Source organism: Erpetoichthys calabaricus, chromosome 2 (genome assembly GCF_900747795.2).
Source record: "Erpetoichthys calabaricus chromosome 2, fErpCal1.3, whole genome shotgun sequence".
Taxonomy (NCBI): Eukaryota; Metazoa; Chordata; class Cladistia; order Polypteriformes; family Polypteridae; genus Erpetoichthys; species Erpetoichthys calabaricus.
In genome coordinates this window covers 94,721,145-94,744,574 of record NC_041395.2, presented here as the reverse complement: position 1 = coordinate 94,744,574, position 23,430 = coordinate 94,721,145, and the positions used below count along the sequence as shown (strand labels likewise).

Below are 23,430 nucleotides of genomic sequence, written 5' to 3'. Positions count from 1 at the left end.
ATGAGTGTTAAGGTTTAAATGCATTACTGTGTTTTAAAGATTTTAGATTTGTATGTTCTCAAAAAGTCATGTGATTGGTGTTTTTGTATATATGATAAACTTGTGTGAACAATTCATTTCAATGGTCAAAACATAAAATGAAAGGTCTGGGTTGTGAAGCAGCTGTAGGCTCTAACTTGTGTATAAAGTATTTCAATGTAAATGTAGTATGAAACCAAATTTACATCTGGTGGAAAAGTGGTTTTAACTCCTTTTCTTCTTGTTTTGGTTTGTTTAAAATAATGCTGATATAAACAATGGTATATATATATTGTGAGGTTTTAGATCCTATTGTTATCACATCAGCATATAAAGATGGAAAGCTATCTTTGTTTTAACAGGTGAAAAATACCCTCACTTATGACTCTGCAGAAATGGCGAGTGTTAACTTTGAGTATACTGCCAGTATCATTGTAAAGGATGTTAGATATCCTGAACTGTCAGGTAAGTACTGCCATTCTTTTAGCATGCAAATTAAAATCATAGATTCATTTAATTATTTATCAGAATAAACTTTATCATTATAAATAGACACAAATACATTTCCTGAATAACCACTTAGAAAGTGTCACCCCAGTACTAATCCTTGTATTCCAGAATCTTAACCAGTATACCTCAGTGGCTCTAAAGTTCACTAAACACGGATTGATGTTCTTATGGCATGTGCTCCTGCAGACGAGAATAGAAAATGCAGATTTGGATTAATTAAAAACTAGTAAAGCTAAAATGTTATGATTTTGCATTGTTTCTGGGGGACATGGTAACACTGGGTGATCACATAACAGTTCTCAACAGGTTGAATCTTAATTTTTTCCTTGTTAAGACAGCGACCAGTCCAAATTTTAAGATTAAGATTTCCCACCATAGATTAAGGAAAGTGGATTTTGGCCAGAGGAGAATGTTTCCTGATAACTGGATTTGCTATATGCTATTGCCTTCTGAAAGCAGACTCATAAATGTCAGTGCCCAGGAGTGTGTAGTTTAATGGGTACTGCCAATGTGGGGTACACATGAAATAGCAGGACATGTTTTGTTTGTTTCATGTCCTTCAAGCCAATAGATAGAAGAAAGATTTACAGAAGAAAGCTATTGGAGCTGAGCCGTGGGTTGGGAGGTAGGCAGTGTGGCATAGTGGTTAAGGCTCTGGACCGTAAACTGTTAATTTGAGGGATCTAATCCCACTACTGACACTGTTTGAACATAAGCAAGTCACTTGACCTGCCTGAGATCCTGTTAGAAAACCAAAAAAGAAATGTAACTAATTGTAAATGTTGCAAGTCACATTGGATAAAGGTGTCAGCTGGGAGTGCAGGCAGCATGTCTGTTCCTTAAAAACGTATATTACTGTTCACAGATCAAAACTTCTATTATAGTCCCATAATATGCATTTCATGGACTTAATTTCATAAATACAGTATGACCTAAAATTGTCTTTCACTTTCTGTATAGTTTAATTTATACTAATTTACATGCTTAGTTTCCTCAAGGTCTAGATTCCTTTTTTATAATTAGCTGCTTTTCTATTTTTTCCTCATATACAATGTAATATTACAGAATCCTTTCCTGGGTATCCCAAGGCTGTGGTTACTCCGACTGCACATGGTCTACAGAATAATAAAATACACCAAATTCAGCCAGTCTCAGAATTGAGTCCAGTGCAGGGCTGAGAGGTGTTATAGTCTATTGGGACAGCTTGATGTGTAAACAGAAAACAATCCAGAATTGTTGGCGGTCTATAAGGGAGTACACTCACATACATACTCACATTTACTTATCTGACTAATTTAGCATTGCCAATTAAACTAACACTCATTTATTTTAGATGAAAAAGAGTGTCTGAAGAATGTTCAACCTCCACAATGGCAATAGCTCAGCCAAAAATCAAACCCAGATATCAGAAGCTATGGAACTACAGTAGCCCTTAAGTGCAAGTTTCTATAAAACTTTTCCCATATATAAAATTTGCTGCCACCATTTTTAATCATCTGTCACTCACACCTCAGTTCCATCATAATGGGACAACATAGCCTGACCACAGCATGTCTAAAATATGGCAAAACAACCAACACTGATTATTTTAAATAAGTTGCTAAAATCTGTATAATTTACATACATTTAGTATTCACACTAAATGTAAGGGATGTCTATCTGTCTTTTGCACAGTATGACTTGTTAAATAGTCTTATTCTCAATCAACAAAGAATACCACCAAACCAATCTAATTCCATATTTTATTTTGCCCACTGGGTGGCATGGTGGCACAGTGGTAGTGCTGCTACCTCGCAGTAAGGAGACAAAGGTACTTGCCCTGTGTCCTCCCTACATGAACTTCCCGTGTCCATGTGGGTTTCCTCGGGGATACTTTGCTTTCCTCTCAGTGTCCATAGACATGCAGGTTAGGTGAAATGGTGAATTGCTAAATGGATCCTAGTGTGTGTTCAGTATGTGTGTGTGTGGTGTTTTTGTCTGCCCTGCAATAGACTAGTGCTATGTCCAGGGTTTCTTTCAGCCTTGTGCCCTCTGCTGGCTGGGATAGACTCCAGACCCTGGTCTGGATTTAGCAGGGTTAGAAAATGACATGTTGCCCACTAATTTGGACAGAAGAAGGACATGCCAGCTTGAGGCTAATTACTCTATCTTTTTTTTGGGTCACTCCTTGTTTATATACCACTTTTCTATCCACAGTGCCACCCATGAAGTTTCATGTTGAGATTGAGATATTCCTGTTCATGTTATCTCATTTTCTAAACCAAATTACTAAAAAAAAAACCTCCTTTATTTATTTCAAGGCAATTAAATTTAAACCAATTTATTTTTGCATATAGTTTTATGATTAATTTCAGTATCATTGACACAAACAAATTACGACAATACAAACTCATTAATATTACAATTGAGATATGGCCATTTGACAATAGAAGAGAGAAAAATAAAAACTCTGATTAACAGCATTCCTCTAAGTATTAACTTCTAAGGTGGTCCACGGTTGGTTATTACAGATACGGTCAGTCAAAGTCAAAGTTCTGATGACCTTAACCAACAATCTGCACACATCTATGAGTATGTGCCAGACAGTTTAATAAGAAGACTAAATCTTTTCATTTTGGATCCCAACTCTCCCAGTATCCCTAGTGTCACTTCTCATAGTCAATATGGTAATATCTTCAATTGTATATAAAATCTGTCTCTATTATCTATCTTTAATAAAACCAAAAGCAAATATGTATAAAGTGGCCAAATGAAATCAATTTTAACTTAGCTAATTCCCTTGAAATGTAAGACGCAGAACTGTGAAGTTTTGATTAAAATGTTTGAAATATCTGATTATTATAGGATCGGCACAATTTGTTTTCTCAGTAATCTTTATCGATGTATTTCATAATAATCTACTGCTTTTCTTTTCGTAGCTGTTGTGAAAGTGTACATTACAGTGACACCAGTCAATCAGTACTATCCACAATGCCACCCTCCTTTCAGTCATAATATAAAAAAAAATTCCCCACTGAGTTATATAGTGGGGAGAGTGAATGCCACGGACCGTGACTGGAGATTTAATGATCTCCGCTACAGCATTATTGGAGGAAACCCCTTCCCACCACTGTTCATCATAGATCCACATCTGGGTGAGTTCTGCTTTATTTTTATCAATTCTGAAAGAAAACAGAATGCATGCAAGTATTGTGGAAGTAAAGTGAAAATGCAATGCAAATGTAATGCCCAGAGCTAAAACAATTATAAAAAATACCATTAAGTTTATTGGCTAATTCAACACCCTTACACTTTACCATCTTGTCTGGAAAGGTAAACATACCACTTCATTGACGGTGGAAAGTATCTACAGATGTGTGTGTGTGTGTGGGGGGGGCTTGTCTGTGGATATGAAGGGGTGTTTAGGGGGTAATTGTATGAATTCCAAGAAATACTGAAAGCAATCTTGGCATTTGGTAATTTTATAAAGACAGTTTAAAGTTGATTCATTCAAAGATAATAACTTCTACAAATCCAGACTCTCAATTAGCATTAAAGACTAAAATTGGTACTGTCTCATTATAGAGTGTGTTTGAATAAATACCTACAAACAAAAAATAAATAAAAGTTACTAATTACTCTTTTGCTCACTCAAAAGTACTGTTGTCTGTTGTTCTCTTTCTATAACATTCTGAAATACAGCATCACCAAATTAAAGCTGGTTGTTGACTGGTATTGAGAACATAAGGATGGAATACCAGAGAACACTTTCTCAAATTGCAATTCTATGCATTGATAAAAAAATGTTGTGTAATCCCATGTTCGTCAACCTTTTTGGTGTTGGGACACACTTTCTCTCCTAAATACATTGTGGATCACCAGGGTGCATACAGCTGCCCTAACCCGAAACAGACAGGCAGAGATACGAGTTGCCACACAACACATGTTTTATTTTCAGTTCTCAGTACACAATGCTCACGGGGCAAAGCACAACAGAGTTTGTTTTCCTTCTTCTTCTTCTGTTCCTTCTTTGCCATCTCCACTCCTTTCCCAGCAAGCTTTGTCTACCTCCTCCTGACTCTGGCTTTTCGAAAGGAGTGAGGTGGCCCCTTTATATCGGAACCCAGATTCTTCTTCCGGCAGCACTTCTGGGTGTGGTGGAAGTGCTGCAGCCCAGGGCTCATTAATTGTCCAGGTGCCACCTGGTGGAGGCCACAGGACCCAGCAGGGTTGAGTTTCTAAGCTCCAAACCCGTGGCCCTGTTGTGAGCCGGGGGGGTTGCCCTCTCATGTTCCAGAGAAGGTATTTTCCCGAGAATGTCCTCTCCCCCATTTACCGGGGTGTCCCAGCCATCTGCCAAGTCAAGTGAAGTCAAGTTGGGGAGCAGTGTGTTACCGTACCCACCACACGACAAAACAGCTCGGGATCCCGGTTGGCAACCCCCCAGGCAGACACGTGGTCCAGTCCCATCCTCTGGAAATGACCCTCTATCTGCTGCAGCCAGGAGTTACATGGGCGACCCCTTGGTCTGGTCCAGCCACTCTGGTCCCAAACAATGAGGATCTTACAAGCTGGATCACCCTCGGGGAAACACGCCACATGGCCGTAGTACCGTAAATGACACTCCCTCACAATGCAGGTAATGTGTCTCATTCGGGACTCCATGAGCAACCGCTCATTCAACACAAAGTCAAACCAGAAGTACACAAGGATTCTCCAAAGAGACAAAGAACCAAAGGAGTCCAGTCTTCATCTCAGGTCACTGGCCGTCCGCCACAACATTTTTTTTTTTCATGTAAGTCGTTTTAATGCTGTTTAAACCACTTTTCCCAAGAGGATCATACATCAAAATTAAAATAATTACATATTTTAATTATGATTTATTGAAATATTTAAACATTTCAATAAATATGTAAATGTGTGTAATATGAAATTGGGAAATTATTACCAAGAGGGAGGCATTACATCACCTTTAATATTTAAACATCATTGAGCCCGTTTATTTGTGTGCTGAACTTCTGTTTTCTCTAGTCCCTTTTGTTTATGCCCTCTCCAGCATATTTGTGGTCCATTAAAAATACTATGTGATTTATTTGTAATTCCGGATGGAATTCAAATGTTCTACAAAATCACATCATTCACCATTACACCACTGCCATCAGATTTCATTGTTCACCCCTTACCAGGATGAAGCCCACCCATCCATCCATTTTCCAACCCGCTGAATCCGAACACAGGGTCACGGGGGTCTGCTGGAGCCAATCCCAGCCAACACAGGGCACAAGGCAGGAACCAATCCCGGGCAGGGTGCCAACCCACCGCAGCAGGATGAAGCCATCATGTCCTAATATTTCCATTAAAGGAAATATGAGGTTATTCATCAAACCAGCCTTGTTTTTGCTGTCTTTACGGTTGAGTATTTGTATTAATTACGCCACTGAAACTACACCTTCTTTTTTTCACAGATAAAGGTGGAATTCAGGTGTGTCACCAGCTGTCATATTTCATCCCTAATGCAGTCTGCGTTGACCCCTTTTACCCCACCATTGAAGTCAGACACTAATTGTCTGACCATTGGCATTTTGCATGTCAGCCTCAATCAACCCACTCCAGATACATTTATGACACTGTTTTGTGGGAAGGGCTGTTTGTTGTTCATGTGTAGTTGCAGTCATCCTCTTTTTGAACTGCATACACTTGTGATTCATTTGTCATCAAATTACCGTCAAATTCTATATGCAGCATGGGCAGACATGACTGAGAAGGTGGCCATTTGGTGTACCTCAGTCATTGTGCTATAAAAATAAAGAATTCAGACTGCTAGTTAACTCAAAAATGCAAATGAATAAAAAAATGTCAATTTCGACGTATTTTTGTATTGCACTCTTTGTTGAATATGGGCCATAAAAAGTTTCTAGGCAAAAAAAAAACCAAAAAGAAATTATAGGCTATAAAAATCCCATAATGCACGAAGATAATATTTCACACTGATTAATATGAACTCAACAATGTATGCCCATTAATCATTGAGATATGGCCAGTCGAAAACACTCGACAAACAGCATACCTGGAGAAAATAAACCTTTGATGACTTTTATACATTTTATATGTATGTTATACAATTATAACATAAGTCACAGACACAGTCACAGTGCTGGGGACCAAGGCCAACTCGTCATCCACCTCCTCCCACGCTTCCTACAGTACTTTATAGGAATATACTGGGCAGTTTAATCAGAAGATTAAATCATTTCATCCTTGGATTCAAAAGTTCCCAGTATCTTTGGTGTCTTACCCATGAGCAGCAGAAGAGCATGACACAAAGGGCATGACCAAATGAATGCAATAAATAATTAAATAATTCAATTCCACTTATAATAAACATAGAAATATCCAGTGGACCATATTACAGGTAAATTGCTGCTGCTCAGCTTGACTCATGATACTGTTTCACTGTTTCCACAAGTGACTTGAAGGGTTCACACTGACTTATGGGATATTATTAAGTGCCTTCTAATGGACTGCTCATCGCTGATTATCGACATATAGTTTAGCAGTTATATTTATTTTAGCTTCTCCGTGTATTGGGTAATATGCTGAAGTTGTGCAAGTGCTCGTGTCTGTCAGAGATGATTCTAGACGGGTTTATAGAAGTGGTCTGCTGCATTTCATTTCAATATAATATTGAAGCATGTGCATTAATGCATACAGAAAATTTCCTGTACTTCTTTGATAATCCTCTACTACTAATATTTTACTAGTATCACATTAAAAAATGTGTGAGGTATCAAATTGCTAAATTTAAAAAGTCTGCATACTTATTAGTCCCCCACTCTACCACCCATGGTATTACTTAAAATGTGTATTCTAATAGTGATATTTGCTTCATTGTAAAAAAAAAACCTTTTGGCACATGCACTTTATAACATTAATGGAATCAGACCTCCAGTATTTCCACTCATGCAGCTCCCTTTTAAGCCATAAGTGCTGCACAGCTTCATTACAGAAAGTGTTTAATTCAAACTCTGCCTCCAGAGGTTGACTACATTCCTGTTCATGTCTGTAAGTAATCACAATACAAGAAAGATGAACTTCAGCTTCACCGTCCTCTGGTCATTGTTGCGTGTAATTTGTGTAATGTGAACTTGCTACACCTTCATAGGGTGGAGTGGTGGCTCTGAGGCTAAGGATCTCTGCCGGTATCCAGAAGGTTGCCGGTTCGATTCTCCGTCACTGCCAAAATAGATCCTACTCTGCTGGGCCCTCGAGCAAGACCCTTAAACTGTAATTGTTCCAGGAGTGCTGTACAACGGCTAACCCTGCGTTCTGACCCCAAGGGGTCTGTGAAAACTAACAAATCCTTAATACAAGAAATTGTATAAGGTGATATAAAGAACAAAAAAACTGAAGCAGAACTTTTTTAACTTACCTTTTCGTTCATTTTACTTAACATCTGCAGGTTTTATTCAGCTCATCAATACCCTTCAATACGAGAAACGTTCTGTTTATAAGCTGGAAATTCTTATTGTGGATGTGAATCAGGATATAATTCCAGATCCTATAAATCAGAAAACGACTAATTGCACCATCACTGTGAATGTAGAGGTAATTACTTTATAGCATTTGAGTAACAAATATTATGTAATTAAGCCTTTTTTTGGTAATTAGTTTAATAAATGTAAATAGCAAGAAATGTTCATTATTATTTGCTTATAAATCAGTGTATATTTTTAAATTACATTCTGTTCACTTTTAAGACATCAGTGGCCTCTGTATTTCCTTGGACAACCATTTATATAAACTATAGTATGCAGTATAAATAATATTGTAAATGGATGAAACCACCTTACATTATGACCATTCAAGTCAATTTTATTTTGATACTGTTAACATTAAAATTTCTAAAACATAACTTCCCTAAACAGGAACAAAGATTCATGAATACTAGTAATAGTAGTAGGCTTTAAAGAAGGCTATTAGTAAAACAGATAGATAGACAGACAGACAGACAGACAGATTGATAGATAGATAAAATTTTATTTGTCCACAGAGGGTAAATTTGGCAATTTTCAGAAGATCTTTAAATAAATAAATACATATATTGACTGATAAATAAATAACACAGAAATAATACTATTTTCAGGCTTCAGAATAAAGTACAGCCTTTCTTATTTTGTTCTTGATATCTTAGGACACCTCCATCACATGTTATCCATGGTATATAAGGACAACCATTTGCTCTACATTGCCTACACGTAGTTCAGTGGCAAATCTTAATTGCAAATCTTGGAATTCAGATTTCTCGTATGAAATCACTGGTGGTAAGTCTGCTAAATACTGAACTCTGGTTTTAAACTTAAATGCTATTTTTTTTGTTCCAAATTTTTTCCTCCTGGAAACTTTATTTAGTGGCACAACCTGCTGAAGTTCAAACCGAGCAACAGAATGGGGAAGAAAGGTGATTTAAGTGACTTTGAACCTGGCATGTTGTTGGTGCCAGACGGGCTGATCTGATTATTTCAGAAACTGCTGATCTACTGGGTTTTCATGCACAACCATCTCTAGGGTTTACAGAGAATGTTCAAAAAAAGGGAAATATCCAGTTCTCTGGATAAAAATGCCTTGTTGATGCCATAGGTCAGAGGAATATGGCCAGACTGGTTCAAACTGATAGAAAGATAATAGTACCTCAAAAAACCACTCGATACAACCGAGGTATGCAGAAGAACATCTCTGAATGCACAACATGTCAAACCTTGAAGCAGATGGGCCACAGCAGCAGGAGACCACACCGGGGGCCACTCCTGTCAGCTAAGAACAGGCAACTGAGGCTACAATTCACACAGGCTCACCAAAATTGGACAACAGAAGATTGGAAAAATGTTGCCTAGTCTGATGAGTCTCGATTTCTGCTGTGGCATTCAGATGGAAGGGTCAGAATTTGGCGTCAACAACATGAAAGCATGGATCCATCCTGCCTTGTATCAACAGTTCAGATTGGTGGTGGTGGATATTTTCTTGACACACTTTGGGCCCCCTGGTACCAACTGAGCATCATATGAATGCCACAGCCTACCTGAGTCTTGCTGCTGACCATGTCCATCCCTTTATGCCCGCAGTGTACCCATCTTTTGACGGCTACTTCCAGCAGAATAACGCGCCATGTTACAAAGCCCAAATCATCTTAAACTGATTTATTGAACATGACAATGAGTTCACTGTACTCAAATAGCCTCCTCATTTACCAGATCTCAATCCAATAGCGCACCATTGGGATGTGGTGGAACAGGAGATTCACATCATATGTGCAGCTGACAAATATGCAGCAACTACGCAATGCTATTGTGTCAATTTGGACCAAAATCCCTGAGGAATGTTTCCAGCACATTGTTGAATCTATCCATCCATCCATCCATTTTCCAACCCGCTGAATCCGAACACAGGGTCACGGGGGTCTGCTGGAGCCAATCCCAGCCAACACAGGGCACAAGGCAGGGAACAATCCTGGGCAGGGTGCCAACCCACCGCAGTTGTTGAATCTATGTCACAAAGAATTATGGCAGATCTAAAGGCAAAAGGGGGTCCAACCCAGTATTAGTAAGGTGTACCTAATAAAGTGGCCAGTGAGTGTATATGGCTAAATATAAATGTATTTAGAACTTAAATCTAAATTTTGTCCAATGTAAATTCAGAGCTGTAGTCTCTACCACATCAAAAGCATAATGCTTAGTTTTTCTTTTTTTTCATCAATAGGCAACACAGATCAAATGTTCCTTGTTGACCAAGGAAACATCTTTACAAAGAAGACTTTCAATTTTCTCTATCCTGGTATCATCACTCCTCCAAACTATGAGGTCCTCGTAGTGGTGTCAGATAACTCACAGCCATACACCTCTGCAACAGCAACAGTGGCGATCCAAGTGGTGTACTGCACCACCACGACTGTGACAACTACACACACGACCACGGTATGATTTCTCAAGATGCACTTTTGCACAGAGAGATGGAAGACACCTATTTTTGGAGATCAGTTGCCTTTTGCTTGTTGTCTTTTTAATATAGTTTATATTATTATTGATCAATTACAGAGAAAAACCCTAAAAGTGAAACTATGTTCGAAATTGATTCATAATTCAATCAATGAGTTTAGTCCTTCTTTTCTAGCTTATGTAAATGTTCATCCATCTTTCCATGTCTTAACCCATTTAATGCATTAATTCTGATGGAGTGCTGAACTATTGTGGCAAATACAGTATATGCAATAATTAGTCCAAGTTATCCTGAGGATTTCTGGGATGAAGCCTTTTGAGCTGGACACTGCCTGATTATGTCAGAGATTCCAGCAGGGCTGTTGCTTTCATTTTAAATGCTGAATGATATTGTAATTTTACTATTAAAACAGAAAAACTCCAATAAAAGTAAACATCTGCCAATAGGAGAAAATGTCTTGCTGTTCTTGTTCTCAGATTCTCTTTTCCTTCCATAACATCAGAACATTTTTTTCCAATGAATGTTAATATTAAAACTCCTTTTTTTAATTGAAATTAGTAAATTTGTAATTTATATTCCTGTCATCCAGCACACCACCAGAACAACCCGAATTGCAACAATGGTGGATTACTACTGGGCTCCAGACCCATGGTTTGTTGCTTTGATGACAGTGACTGGAGTGCTTCTCCTATTGCTCCTGCTCTTCATTATCTTAAAGTTGCTCAGAAGGTAAATAATCAGATATTACTTACTTTGGGATTTGTTTACTAGTAATTTTAATCATACCATAAACCTCTGTCCATTTATAACATCAAATGCTGACTTTATTGGAAGCAACCTGTTGTGACAAACAAATTTTCCCCGTCACCGCAGAAAGCACGTTGCTGGAAAATTTTGTAAATATCTCAGTAATTAAAAACCACCAACGTATCCACATTATCATTAACAGTAGGGTAAACAATGCACTGTCTTGGCGTTGCTCAGTAGGCAATATGTCATATTTTTAAAAGTACAACAGATTTGTATTTGTGAAATAATAGCTGCACACTTTGAGTTAAGATGTGGCGTGTATTTTTGAGGCTGGATTTCAAAGTCACCATTTTCTCCTTTTTGCAGATGTTCACTGACATACAGTAGCTCTGTATTCTGTTCATTACGGGTGAGCGCAAGCACAGAAGCAGAGCAGGCATGTTAGGAAGCATTTCTTTACAAAGAAATCAGTAATGGTGTAATTGACAGAAGCATTTTGAAAACTTTACTTAAGGATATTTTAGAAATGTTGATATGTAAATTCAAAGCAAGCTGTGGTGAACTAAAAACCCTATTCACATCAAAACATTTATTATGTTCATACCTTACAAATGAGATTAGCATCCTGTATAGAGAGTAATTATGTTTTCTTGTGATTCTATTAATTTGTTATGATGTTGTGTCTAATTATTTGACCCTGGAGTATTTGGACCTTTGTATGTTTCACTTAGTTAGGCTCCTAACAGGCACATGAAAACAGAATGACATCACTCCAGTCTTCTCTTCACCGGCTCCCTGTTTGCTACAGGACTGAGTTTAAAGGTTTACTGTTTGTTTTTAAGTCCCTAATTGGTTTAGCCCCCTTTTATCTTACTGATCTCTTACACCTTTACTCTCCTTCACCAAAACAGATGTCCTCTGACCAGAAGTTTTTGGTTGTGCCAAATTCTAGACTTAAGCTTAGAGGGTACAGTACTTTTGCAGTAGCTGCCCCCAAGCTTTGGAACAGTCTACCTTTTTTATATTAGGTCAGCACCAACTTTGGTCACTTTTAAATCCTGCCTGTTTTTGACTTAGCTTTCTAAACTTGTATGTGAGTATTTATTTATGAAGTATATATATATATATATATATATATATATATATATATGTATATATATCCATCCATCCATCCATTCTCCAACCCGCTGAATCCAAGCACAGGGTCACGGGGGTCTGCTGGAGCCAATCCCAGCCAACACAGGGCACAAGGCAGGAACCAATCCCGGGCAGGGTGCCAACCCACCGCAGGACACACACAAACACACCCACACACCAAGCACACACTAGGGCCAATTTAGAATCGCCAATCCACCTAACCTGCATGTCTTTGGATTGTGGGAGGAAACCGGAGCACCCGGAGGAAACCCACGCAGACACGGGGAGAACATGCAAACTCCACGCAGGGAGGACCCGGGAAGCGAACCCGGGTCCCCAGGTCTCCCAACTGCGAGGCAGCAGCGCTACCCACTGCGCCACCATGCCGCCCTATGTATATATATATAGTCAATGTGCATATGTCATTTTCCATGCAAATGTTAGGATTTATAAAAGAAAACTTGATAGGAGAATATGCATACATTTAAGGCAACTCTGATGCATCTGTATACATTTTAGAGAATCTGGGAAACTGCAACACTTTTGGTCAAGTAGGGAAATGCAGCAAAACCAGCTAAATGATGACTCACATCTATATCAATTCATATCACTGAGCCATTATTAGAATGTGTATTGACGTGAAAAACATAATACATCTCAAAGTGATAATTATGACGGATAGACTGCATTTTAGTTCCCTTTAAAAGGGCCAATGGCACTACATCTAGTTTTCGTATTGTGTGGGTACACACACATAAAATAGAACATGTTTTGCCAACTTAAAAAGGCAATTTGCAGCAGTGTTCTGCCAATGTATTCTGAGCAATTTACTACACTCATGTTTCTATAAGGGAATCTAGTGAGAATGATGCTGTTTTTGTTAGGCGTGAACAGTTACATTCTGTTACCACACAAGTCATCTGTGATGCCCAGATGAGATTGACAAACATCGTAGCTCAGTTGCCTGTGTCGACTCACAATTCATATATTTTGAGGCAAAGTAGCTTTGGCAAACATGATGTTACATGCTGGTGGGCTTGTTGGTAAGGTAACTGGCTTAAATCTCATTTTTTCATATAGCCAGATAATATTGGATATCTGCTCAGACACTGGCAACCCGCAGAACACAGAAAAGAGATGCTAGTAGCAGAAGCGGTCAAGATGAAGTTGAGGATTAAAACACAACTGAACAATGCTGCACATCCTCTCCCTGACACACTAATACTGAGGACTGTCAGCCAATGAATTATTCAGCAGAAGTGGGTCAAAAAACACTACTGGGGCTCCTTTATACCAAAAGCAATATGTCTACATAGTGCCTCACTAGAACTGTGACAGTCATGTCAGTTTTCTTTTCTTTTTTAAAAAAGTTTTTCTTCCTTTTACGTATTATGTTGTGTGTTTAGACCAAATTATATGTGTATTTGTTTATTTATCAAACTATATGTATTTATTGATTTAAAGACCATCTGAAAATCGCCAAATTTACCCTCTGTGTCTATCTATCTATCTATCTATCTATCTATCTATCTATCTATCTATCTATCTATCTATCTATCTATCTATCTATCTATCTATCTATCTATCTATCTATCTATCTATCTATCTATCTATCTATCTATAGCCATATTGTTGATGGTTGCAACTGTGTACGATCACTTAGACAAGACAGCAGGTGTGGTCATATAGCAGCTTTATTTTCTCATCATCACAGTAAGCAGGTTTCAGAAAAACAGGCAATCAATATTACTTGACAGCGCCAGGGCTCTTCTGAATAACTGTTTTTTGGGTGGGGCAAAGTTCTTATACCCCTAGAATGCATGATTTAATATTCATTATGAAAATGCAACAGTCAACACTTTATTATACACAATCCTTGAGCCCCTTCAATGCTCTTTGTGCAACTTGATTCCTTGGCTCCTTGTTATGGCGTTCAGATGTAAACTAAGGGAAAAGTGATAAGGCAGTCTCAGTGTGGAATGCTTAGACCTTGAGTCCTTTGAACAAATATTTTTTCTGTTTGCTCAGCAAAGCATGTTTTTAAAGCTTACTTCCGCTTAACTCCTTAGACAAGGATTAGTACAAGGGAACGAAGAGAACATTCATCTTCCACACAACCACTTTACTACCATGAGATTTGTTCTTATGTGCTGGTGTCACCTTATTTAGATTTGCCAGCACGCCATTTCAAGTATTCATGTATTAGGTCAAAGACAAGGCCTTTTTTCCATGATTATTGTTTGTGTTAGGAATTTGGGAAAGGCTATTAGACAACCTTTGATTTTTGCTTGTTTTGCAGTTTTAGAAATACATTTTTTATGTTTTGTGATGCATGATTGTTAAATGACTAGTTTTTGTCTCATCCCTTGAAAGAATTTTCATTCCACAGACTTTTCACTGTCTGTAATTTCCTCTGCCCAGACATTATAACAGGAGGCTTTTGAGAGTCGGGCCTTAAGTGCTAGAGGTGCTGCCAAGAAGTACACGAAAAAGAATGGATAATTGTAATTTATAATTAAAGAAAAGTGGAATCAAAACTCTAAATAAAGCTGAGGTCGAAGAGTAAAAGAATGTTCTGTGCAGAGTTTACTCCAGCTTTATTGAAGAAAACTTCAATATCTCCTGTGGCTACACTCACTTTATCTCGTTGATATGTTATGCCGTTAAAAGAATGTTAAAATGCAAAAACCCAAAACTTTGAATATTATCTTCAGTATTTAAGCATATTTTAATGGTTACAAGTTAATATTAAATAATGCATCTATCTTTAGTTTATATAAAACTTTTGCACAATACAATTTACAACATATCTATAAAATTAACTGGAGTTCCCAAAACCATTCAATAACATATATCCTGCATTAATTTCAGTTTATCTCTTTCTTTTTCAAAATGTTTGCTAAATTAAATACAGTAATATGACAATATAAAATAGCACAGCTACACACTGAGTTATTGATTACAATGTCATATTCATGGATGACTGGAGAGAATTTTCACTTTTATTTTAAAGGTATGGCCTCTGTCTGCCACCTCCTGATGAAGCATGTAAACCTCTGCTTCAAGAAAAGTAAGTTCACTCTTTACATTCCATATTTAGTTTTTTATAAAAAAAAACTGTTATTGGTGAAAGCTGCAGCAATACATTTAATAGAACATTTTTTCAAGTAAGTAGCATCCAGCTTTTTGTCTGTTACAATCTTATTTATTACAACTGCGATTCTCCCGTTCAAAACTTTTTCTCAGCATGTGGCACTTTTAACCATGAACTATAACATATTTATTGTATACATACAATATGCAGGCGATATAATATCTTTATCAAACCTTTGGATAATTACAGAGCAAGCAGACAAATAGCAGAGCAACATATTAGTTTGAACTTTTAACACATCTGGAATAGTTTTTGGAGCCACATTCTTATCAAGTCAGCCTTGGATATAGCTTACATTAATTATTCAGATAATTATTACTGTATCCGAAATAAATTTCTTTTTTAATGCCTAATCATGCCTATTTTCTATGCAATTCATTTCTTGTCTTTTAATAACAGTTCATTCACTATTATAAGAAATGAACCAAAAATTGAAAGCAATGAGTCCATTGAAACAGGGGTACTTCAGACAATTGAGGATGAAACAACGATGATAGTAAACCAGATTCCCACGGTAAGAGCTACTCTTCCAGCCTGCTGTTATCTGACGTATGACTAGTTTATAATTTTTTTCAGGTACAAGAAATTTTTAATAACAAACTAGAGTGTAGTTGTTTTGGGTTTGTTTATTGGCAGAGGGTAGCCAAGAAAATGTTACTTGACAAGCGGTGATATTTTCTCTTGTGTTCTGTCCTGTAATCCCTTCCCAAGTCACCTTCTAACTCATTGGCAGGGAGTGGCCTTTAATCCTTACCCCTGAGGTATTTCTGGGACAAGACCGTATCCCTTTATTCCTTTAAATCTGGGGTAAGGAGGAACTTCTGAAAATCATGAGGCTTTCTCTACAGAGTTCCCTCTGGTGAATCCAGATACCCCTGCTTTGCTAGGTCCCAAAGAACGGCTAAAAGGCAAAGCACCTTTAAAACACTGCCAAGTTGAACGCAGTATAATATATAAGCACCTGCACCCTCTTCCTATGCAGCAATGTCTTTTAATGTGTGCAGAATGTAGTTTGTATTGTCTTACTGAAATACTCATGGGCTTCCATGGGCAACATATATTGCTACAAAATCTGTGTGCACTTTGCAGCATTAACGGTGCCTTATACCATCACAGACATTGGCTTCTGGACTTATATCTGGTAACATTCTGGATTGTCCTTTTCTTCTTTCATCTGGAGAACACGACATGCATTTCTTCCCAAAAAAGACCTGAAATATTGATTTGTCCAATCACAGTGTACGTTTCCACTGTGTGATGATCTATCCCAGGTATTTCAGGGCATGAGAAGTTAACTGTGCTTTCACTGTTAACATGCTGCTTCATTTTTGCCCAGTACAGTTATAATTGGCATTTGTGGATGTAACTATGTATTGTGTTAACTGATAAAGGTTTGCCAAAGTACCCCAAGCCCATGTTGTTATATCACTGTAAAACAAAGTGGGCATTACCCATTCTGCTAAGCTTTAGTGGCACACCAATTCTGTTAAGAAAGAAGATTTAACAGGGATGCAGACATCCACCTGCACAAAACCCCTACTTGCATTTCAAACTAAGTGATTGAACTCTAGCCTGTACCAGGATCTGCCTGGAATTCATCTGATAAGAAAGGTGTAAATCAGAGGTGACCTGACATCTCTCCAGAGGCCCCTCTGCAGACCTCTTGAGCTAGAAGGAGTGAAATGGACTCAAGAAAGAACAAACACCTTTAATTCAAGGAATGAGAACTAAGATTGACAGATGAACCCATCTATTACAAGACACTGATTTATTTTTAACTGGGAGTGACTTTAATCCAGTCAGAAGAAGGTTGAACCTTCATTTAAAACCACATACACCATCCTGAAGAAGTCCTCTCTGTGTTAATCGCTGGACACTCACTGAACTCCCTGGAGATTCTCTTGGGGCACTTTCTCTGGGATTCTCTAGGGGAGGAAGAACTCTCCCAAATGACTGAAAACATCTGAATCTGACCTCTAAACCTAAAAGCTGTAAGCCACTTCCTTGGAGAGCTGAAGCTGACAAACTCTACCCTTTGTGAGTCTGACCGCTGACATCCAATCTTCCAAGCTAAGCACTGAGCTCTGTCGGCTTAGGAGCAACCATTACTTCAAGAAGGGGAGTTCATCATCTAAACTCTTGGGCCAGAATGAGTAATGCCTTTTCTCTATGAAGTGGCAAAAGACGAGCTGAGGAAGGAGTAATACAGCACTGACAAGGATCACGCTGTAAAGAGAAAGAGTGTACTCCAACGCATCTTTCACTTGAACCAGGAGCAACAAAAAAGCAACAACTCCTCACAATATTGGACATCATCCATAAAGACCTGGTATAATAAAACTATTTATCTGTGCCAAGATAAAGTAGAACTCTAAATAATTAATCAGCAGCCAGCATATATGTTGCATGTTTGTCTAGTCTGTTTGCGATCAATCTTATATGTCTATATATATGTATTTATTATATTTCTATAATTGTTGTGTTTATCTATAAATTGTAAAATTCTGTTTCTTAAAATGAGTGGGCTTCAGTTACCCTGGTATAAGTCTAAAGACTGAATACCTGCATCCAACAAAGGAGAAAAGTAAGGTAAATAAAGTTGTAGCCTTGCTGAATTATCTGACTAATTACCAGTATTGTTGAAGGCAAAACTGATAATTACTTAACCAAGTTAAAAAATTATTTTTCAAATCTCACATTATTATGGCATCCTCCTGGATGGACATTTTATTAGTCATGCAAAATTCCTATATCACTTATTGATGGATGATGGTTTTTGATGTAGCGCCATCTGAGGGATTGGAGATCATGAGCAGTCAGCTTAGGCTAATGCACTTGCCATTTATGTACCAAAATTTCTCCATATTCGTTGAATCCTTTAATTATATTATACCCGCTGAGGGTGAAATACCTAATTCCTTATTATTTGTCATTGAGAAACACTGTTTTTAAACTCTTGAATGTTTTTTTTTTATGGATTTGTGAGCCAATTGGTGACCCTTATCCCATCTTTGCTCCTAAAGGACTAGGCCTTTCCTGGATGCAACTTTTACACCAAAGCATAATTGCAGTCACCTAACTCATTACTGTCCCTAAAAGTATTTTTAGGATGTGTTGCAGGCCCTTAACTGGAAGAATATTTATGAATCAATGAAGTTAACCAAACTAAACTTCAAGTATCTTGGCTCTATACTGTCTGTAATGGATTACATGTAAAAGTGATTTATGAAATTACTGGAGTGGAGAAATGTTCTACCCACCAAAATATTCTCCTACAGCCTTTCTCTCTTTTTGGTGCCCACAAATCACTTACTTCCAGCACTTTCTTCAACTAAACATGTTACTCCACCCCGGTAGTACTTTGCTTTTAGTTTTATGTATTTTTATGATGGTATGCATTGCCGCTGGCAGTGTCTCTGTGTCTAGATAGATAGATAGATAGATAGATAGATAGATAGATAGATAGATAGATAGATAGATAGATAGATAGATACTTTATTAATCCCAAGGGGATATTCACAAGTCTATCTAAGTCTATGCTTACCTGGGTAGAACTTCTGCCTGTGTCACCTTTTCTTGGATGTAATACCCTGGCCACCCAGTATAATATTATAATGTGTTTCTTGTGAATTTTTTTCTACCATTGGCAGGACAAGTCTTTTCAAGCAGTAATAAATATTATACTTTCTTCTTAAAGTTCATTGAACAAGCAGTGATGTAGTTTAAATAATTTGAAGAATTTTTGCTTTAATTCATCAGTTAAAATAAAAAGCAAGGAAAAATAATAATTTTCTCAGTCACCTCAGCCTGCTAACATAACTAAATGCCAAACATTTTCTGTATTTTAGATCTTGATCAGCTTTTCTCTTTAACTTAGTGATCAGTTACTGCATTCATTTCTGTTACTGTTAACAAAAAACGTAAATTGCAGCAGATGCTACTAAAGTAATTTGAAGTTAAGAAATAATCTAAAAAGTTGGAGTGGACTGTTTCTGTATGTTGTAGCAGATACTGTTAATTTTAATCATAATAATGGCACCACTTTTTTTTTCTTTAGGAATTTGATGGAAAAGCAGTTGACCCTCGTAAGTACTTAATGTTTTGTAACCTCTTAGTGTGCTACTCCTCTTCACTTATGTGCAAACATAAAAAATACCTCTTTTTAAATGCAGAAATATTCATAATATAACAGAATATCATATTCAAAAACCCTTTTAATAAGTTCAGGGTCCCTCTGGCTGTCCTGGTAGCATCTGAAACAAGACATACACCAACCTTGGTCATGGTGCCATTCCATCACAGGGCGCACTTACACATGCTGTACATGACCAGTTTAGAATAACACAATAATCCAAAACACATGTTTTTGAGCTATGGGAACTAAAATCAAGAATACTTGGGAAGAAAATTTAAACATCAAACAGACATGACACAGGCATGGGATTCAAGCTGCTCTGTCTGTCCCAGCACCTCACAGGCTTGTCTGTCTTTCCCTTTCTTTTATGTATCTTACCTATCAGTTTTCTCAGTTTGATTGTTTGGGGTGGTGGTGGTGGTATCATAGGGAATATTCATTATGGTTTGTACCATACGAATGAAAGCTGTCTGTGATGCATCAATAAATAGTAAATAAATACGTGTAGTGTACTAAACAGAAGGTGTTATATCACCAGTTCCAAAATGTATGCTTGGATGAATGAGGCTAGTTTTACTTCACACTCATGTGGCGACCCCCAGTTTAAGAATCAGTGACTTAAAGTGCACACATGAACACAATCCTGCCATGTATACATTTTAATGGTTACTTCAACACTTAGAGAGTTAGTTTAATGCTGGAGATTGTGCTGTACTGGATGCCTGATCCATGATGTTTTTGTGCTAACAACCACGTCGCTGCACTGCCGTGTATGGACTGACAGTATAAAGTTATTATACTAATCCTCAATTTTAATTTAAATCTGTAAGATTAAAATAAAGTATATTTATTACAACCTATTAGTGAGTACATTTTAAAAGGTTGTAATTGCTGCAGAATATTAGTTGACCTGTTTGTGAGGATTTTATTTGAAGTGTGTAGTAAACTTTAAGCTGATCAGACACAAATGTGAATGAAAGTTTTGTAAAAGACTCTTAACATGTTGCATGGCTGTTTAGTCAAAAGCACAAACGTGTAAACGCACTGGCCATTTTAGAAATGAACACAGTTCTAAGATTCAGTTATTCATTCTGATTTATATGACTGTACATTTGTTCTGCACTTTTTCTGTTATTCCATATTTGATAAAGTTTTAATGAAACTAGGCACATTCTTCAGTACTAGCATAGCATCTCATCAACACTAAATTGTCCAGCATTTCATTAGACTTCTCTAACCCTAAGCCTAACACCTAATCCTAACCTTAAACATAACAAAGAAAACTAGCAGCCATACTCTACCGGATCCTCCATTGGTCAGCAGTTAACTTGTTACAGTAATGGTAAGGTTTGATGGAGTCAGAAATAAAAGCTTTCCATGAAGAGCTGAACGACATAGAATTGAGCCAAGGAGATCTGAAAATGGACGTACCACACGGGGCTCATTGACAGACACCAGTTTAACAGACACGTCTTTGGAGGTGAGAAGGTCGAGATTTCACACATGGGATTTGAACCCAGCATTACCAACCACTCTGTCAATGTGTCTGTCTTTTATCAGAAGGGAGTAAAATAGTAGATTTTCATCATTTTAACACGTTTGTATATTTTTAAGTTACAGGAAAAGAGTATCTCTACAATTCAGTTACTGGAGAGCGTCGCTGGATTTAAATATACAGCTTTTTTTTTTTTTTTAATTGCTTATTACTGATATAATTTGTCATATAAATATCCATGTGTGTTTTTAAGAAATGCCAAGCAACAGTTGTCATTTATTTAATTTATTTTTGAATTGGTTTTGATCTATTTCCCTAAATAAATGTATATTCATTGGCATGAACGTATCATTTTATGTGGATGAAGAACAATCAAGTAAAAGAAGCCAAACTGCCAATAAAATGCATTGCTCTGCATCTGATTCTTAAACAAAAATGAGTACATTTGACTCTTAATAGACTTTAAATTAAAAACACTTGATCCAGGCTGAAGTATTATAATTGAGCAATTTTTTTCTTGTTAACTCATTTCTGCAGAAATTTAGAACAAATATTACTATATACTGTTTTCTTTTTATTTTAGTACAAACTCTATTTTAATCTTCAATAACAACAATCATGTTTCTTTTATTTTTATTGCAATAAACAGTCATTACATTTTGGTGAAATATCAGAAGTTGGAAATTATTTTTTTTCCACACAGGAAGTATTCCTTTGACACATTTTTTTTGTTTTTTGACATTTTTAAGATTAAAGAATTCACTGATTTTATTAGTATTCATGGAATGACCTATGGGATGGTGACATGGTCTGAAGAATTTTCTTTTCAAAATTACAGTTTATTTATGGAACTTTTTAAGTTCTCATGTTATAACTATAGGAAATTCTATACCAGTGCCACTATGACTATTACTGTTTATTCTGCTTTTTGAAAATGAAAAAAAAGGGTAGGGTTGGAGTTAAAATATTTCCTTTAATTTGCCATGTTTAACCTTAAATTGAAATCAAAATTTCAAATGAACTTTGTTAATACCCTTTAAACTGTTAACTAACTAAACAGGTTTGGTGAACTGAACTTTAGTAATTTTTAATTTGTAATTACCTTGAACCTTTCTACATTCTCACCATGGTTAATTCATCTACTATGTACTTACATCTTTGTCTGTGATTCCCAAGTTTGTAAACTGTTATGAGACAATTAAAAAAACGGTTTACATTTCAGATGACATGCACATTTTATAAGGTTAGTTTAACTTTAAAGTGTGCCTGCAGTATGCTGCGTCTACTGATATGGTGTTAGCAGTTGTCCTAATGGTGGGTGTGCTGGTGCTTGATGTAATAGAAGGTGTGTGTCACACTTTGTCACAGAGTCCTTCCTTACTGTGTTATCTACAAATCTCTAGGCTATGGTCACAAGAAATCCTATAAGAACACGCTGAACATACAGCATCTGTTCTTACTTGTTTGGCTAAACAATCTTATCAATGTTTCTGTCTTGATAACATCTTGTTGGTGCTTTAAACAAATATTACCAACACAGTAACAACTTCTTTACAAATTGGAACTGTTTAATATATGAAAAAATATTCTACATGAAACCTAGAATATGCCAAATAAATACAAAACAAACTGTATGCTTTCAGTATTTGTTTTTCCTGTATATTTAATAGTATTGCATTGTGCTATGACTTGTCTTTTCAAGACTTTTTATTTACCATTATATGGGTTGCTGATTTCAATTCTGATATTAATTTTCTTGCTTTGAAGCTGTTTTAGTGTAGTTACAATTTGTTCACATCTTTTTCAATGTCGTTTTATTTGTTTATATATTTTGTATTGCTCAGAATTCCAGGTTTTGACCCTTTTGCTTTGGCTTTGGCATTTGCCATACAGTAATTGACTGCCTGGTTGTGACGTCTGGCCGTGTTTCACCTTTTGGTCACAAATCAATCCCAAGCTGCCTCCTGGTTTCTCTAGGCTGGACAGTCCAAAACTTTTGAAAAGGTGCTGGACTTTCCTGTCTGAAAAGTCATTTTGGTCCACAAAAAACAAATTTTATTCACAAAAGTCTCTTCAATGCATTTAATTTTCAATACCCTTTGAACAGCCATGAGTACCTGGAGTCCATCCATGCCCCACTGGGCACAAAGCAAAAGCAGCGTTAGACGTGGTGGTGGTGGTCCATGGCTGGTCACACTCATGCACACACAAACACTCTCACTCACACCTGACCAATTTAGGTAATTAAAAATGCCAATAATG

General features: G+C 37.0%; 1 protein-coding gene across 1 annotated transcript in view; it reads left to right on the top strand.

Annotated features, from left to right (window-relative positions):
• The window catches only part of LOC114642859 (cadherin-related family member 4-like), a 45,516-nt gene extending 23,581 nt beyond the window's left edge, over window positions 1-21,935 (top strand). Inside the window, exons 8-17 of the mRNA XM_051922814.1 lie at window positions 381-483; window positions 3,447-3,662; window positions 7,967-8,112; window positions 8,699-8,828; window positions 10,261-10,475; window positions 11,087-11,226; window positions 15,398-15,454; window positions 15,938-16,052; window positions 19,596-19,623; window positions 21,288-21,935. Of these exons, the coding sequence (XP_051778774.1) occupies window positions 414-483; window positions 3,447-3,662; window positions 7,967-8,112; window positions 8,699-8,828; window positions 10,261-10,475; window positions 11,087-11,226; window positions 15,398-15,454; window positions 15,938-16,052; window positions 19,596-19,623; window positions 21,288-21,343 (1,173 nt within the window). The 5' untranslated portion in view covers window positions 381-413 and the 3' untranslated portion in view covers window positions 21,344-21,935. The remainder of the gene's footprint in view (window positions 1-380; window positions 484-3,446; window positions 3,663-7,966; window positions 8,113-8,698; window positions 8,829-10,260; window positions 10,476-11,086; window positions 11,227-15,397; window positions 15,455-15,937; window positions 16,053-19,595; window positions 19,624-21,287) is intronic.
• The last annotated feature ends 1,495 nt before the right edge of the window (window positions 21,936-23,430 follow it).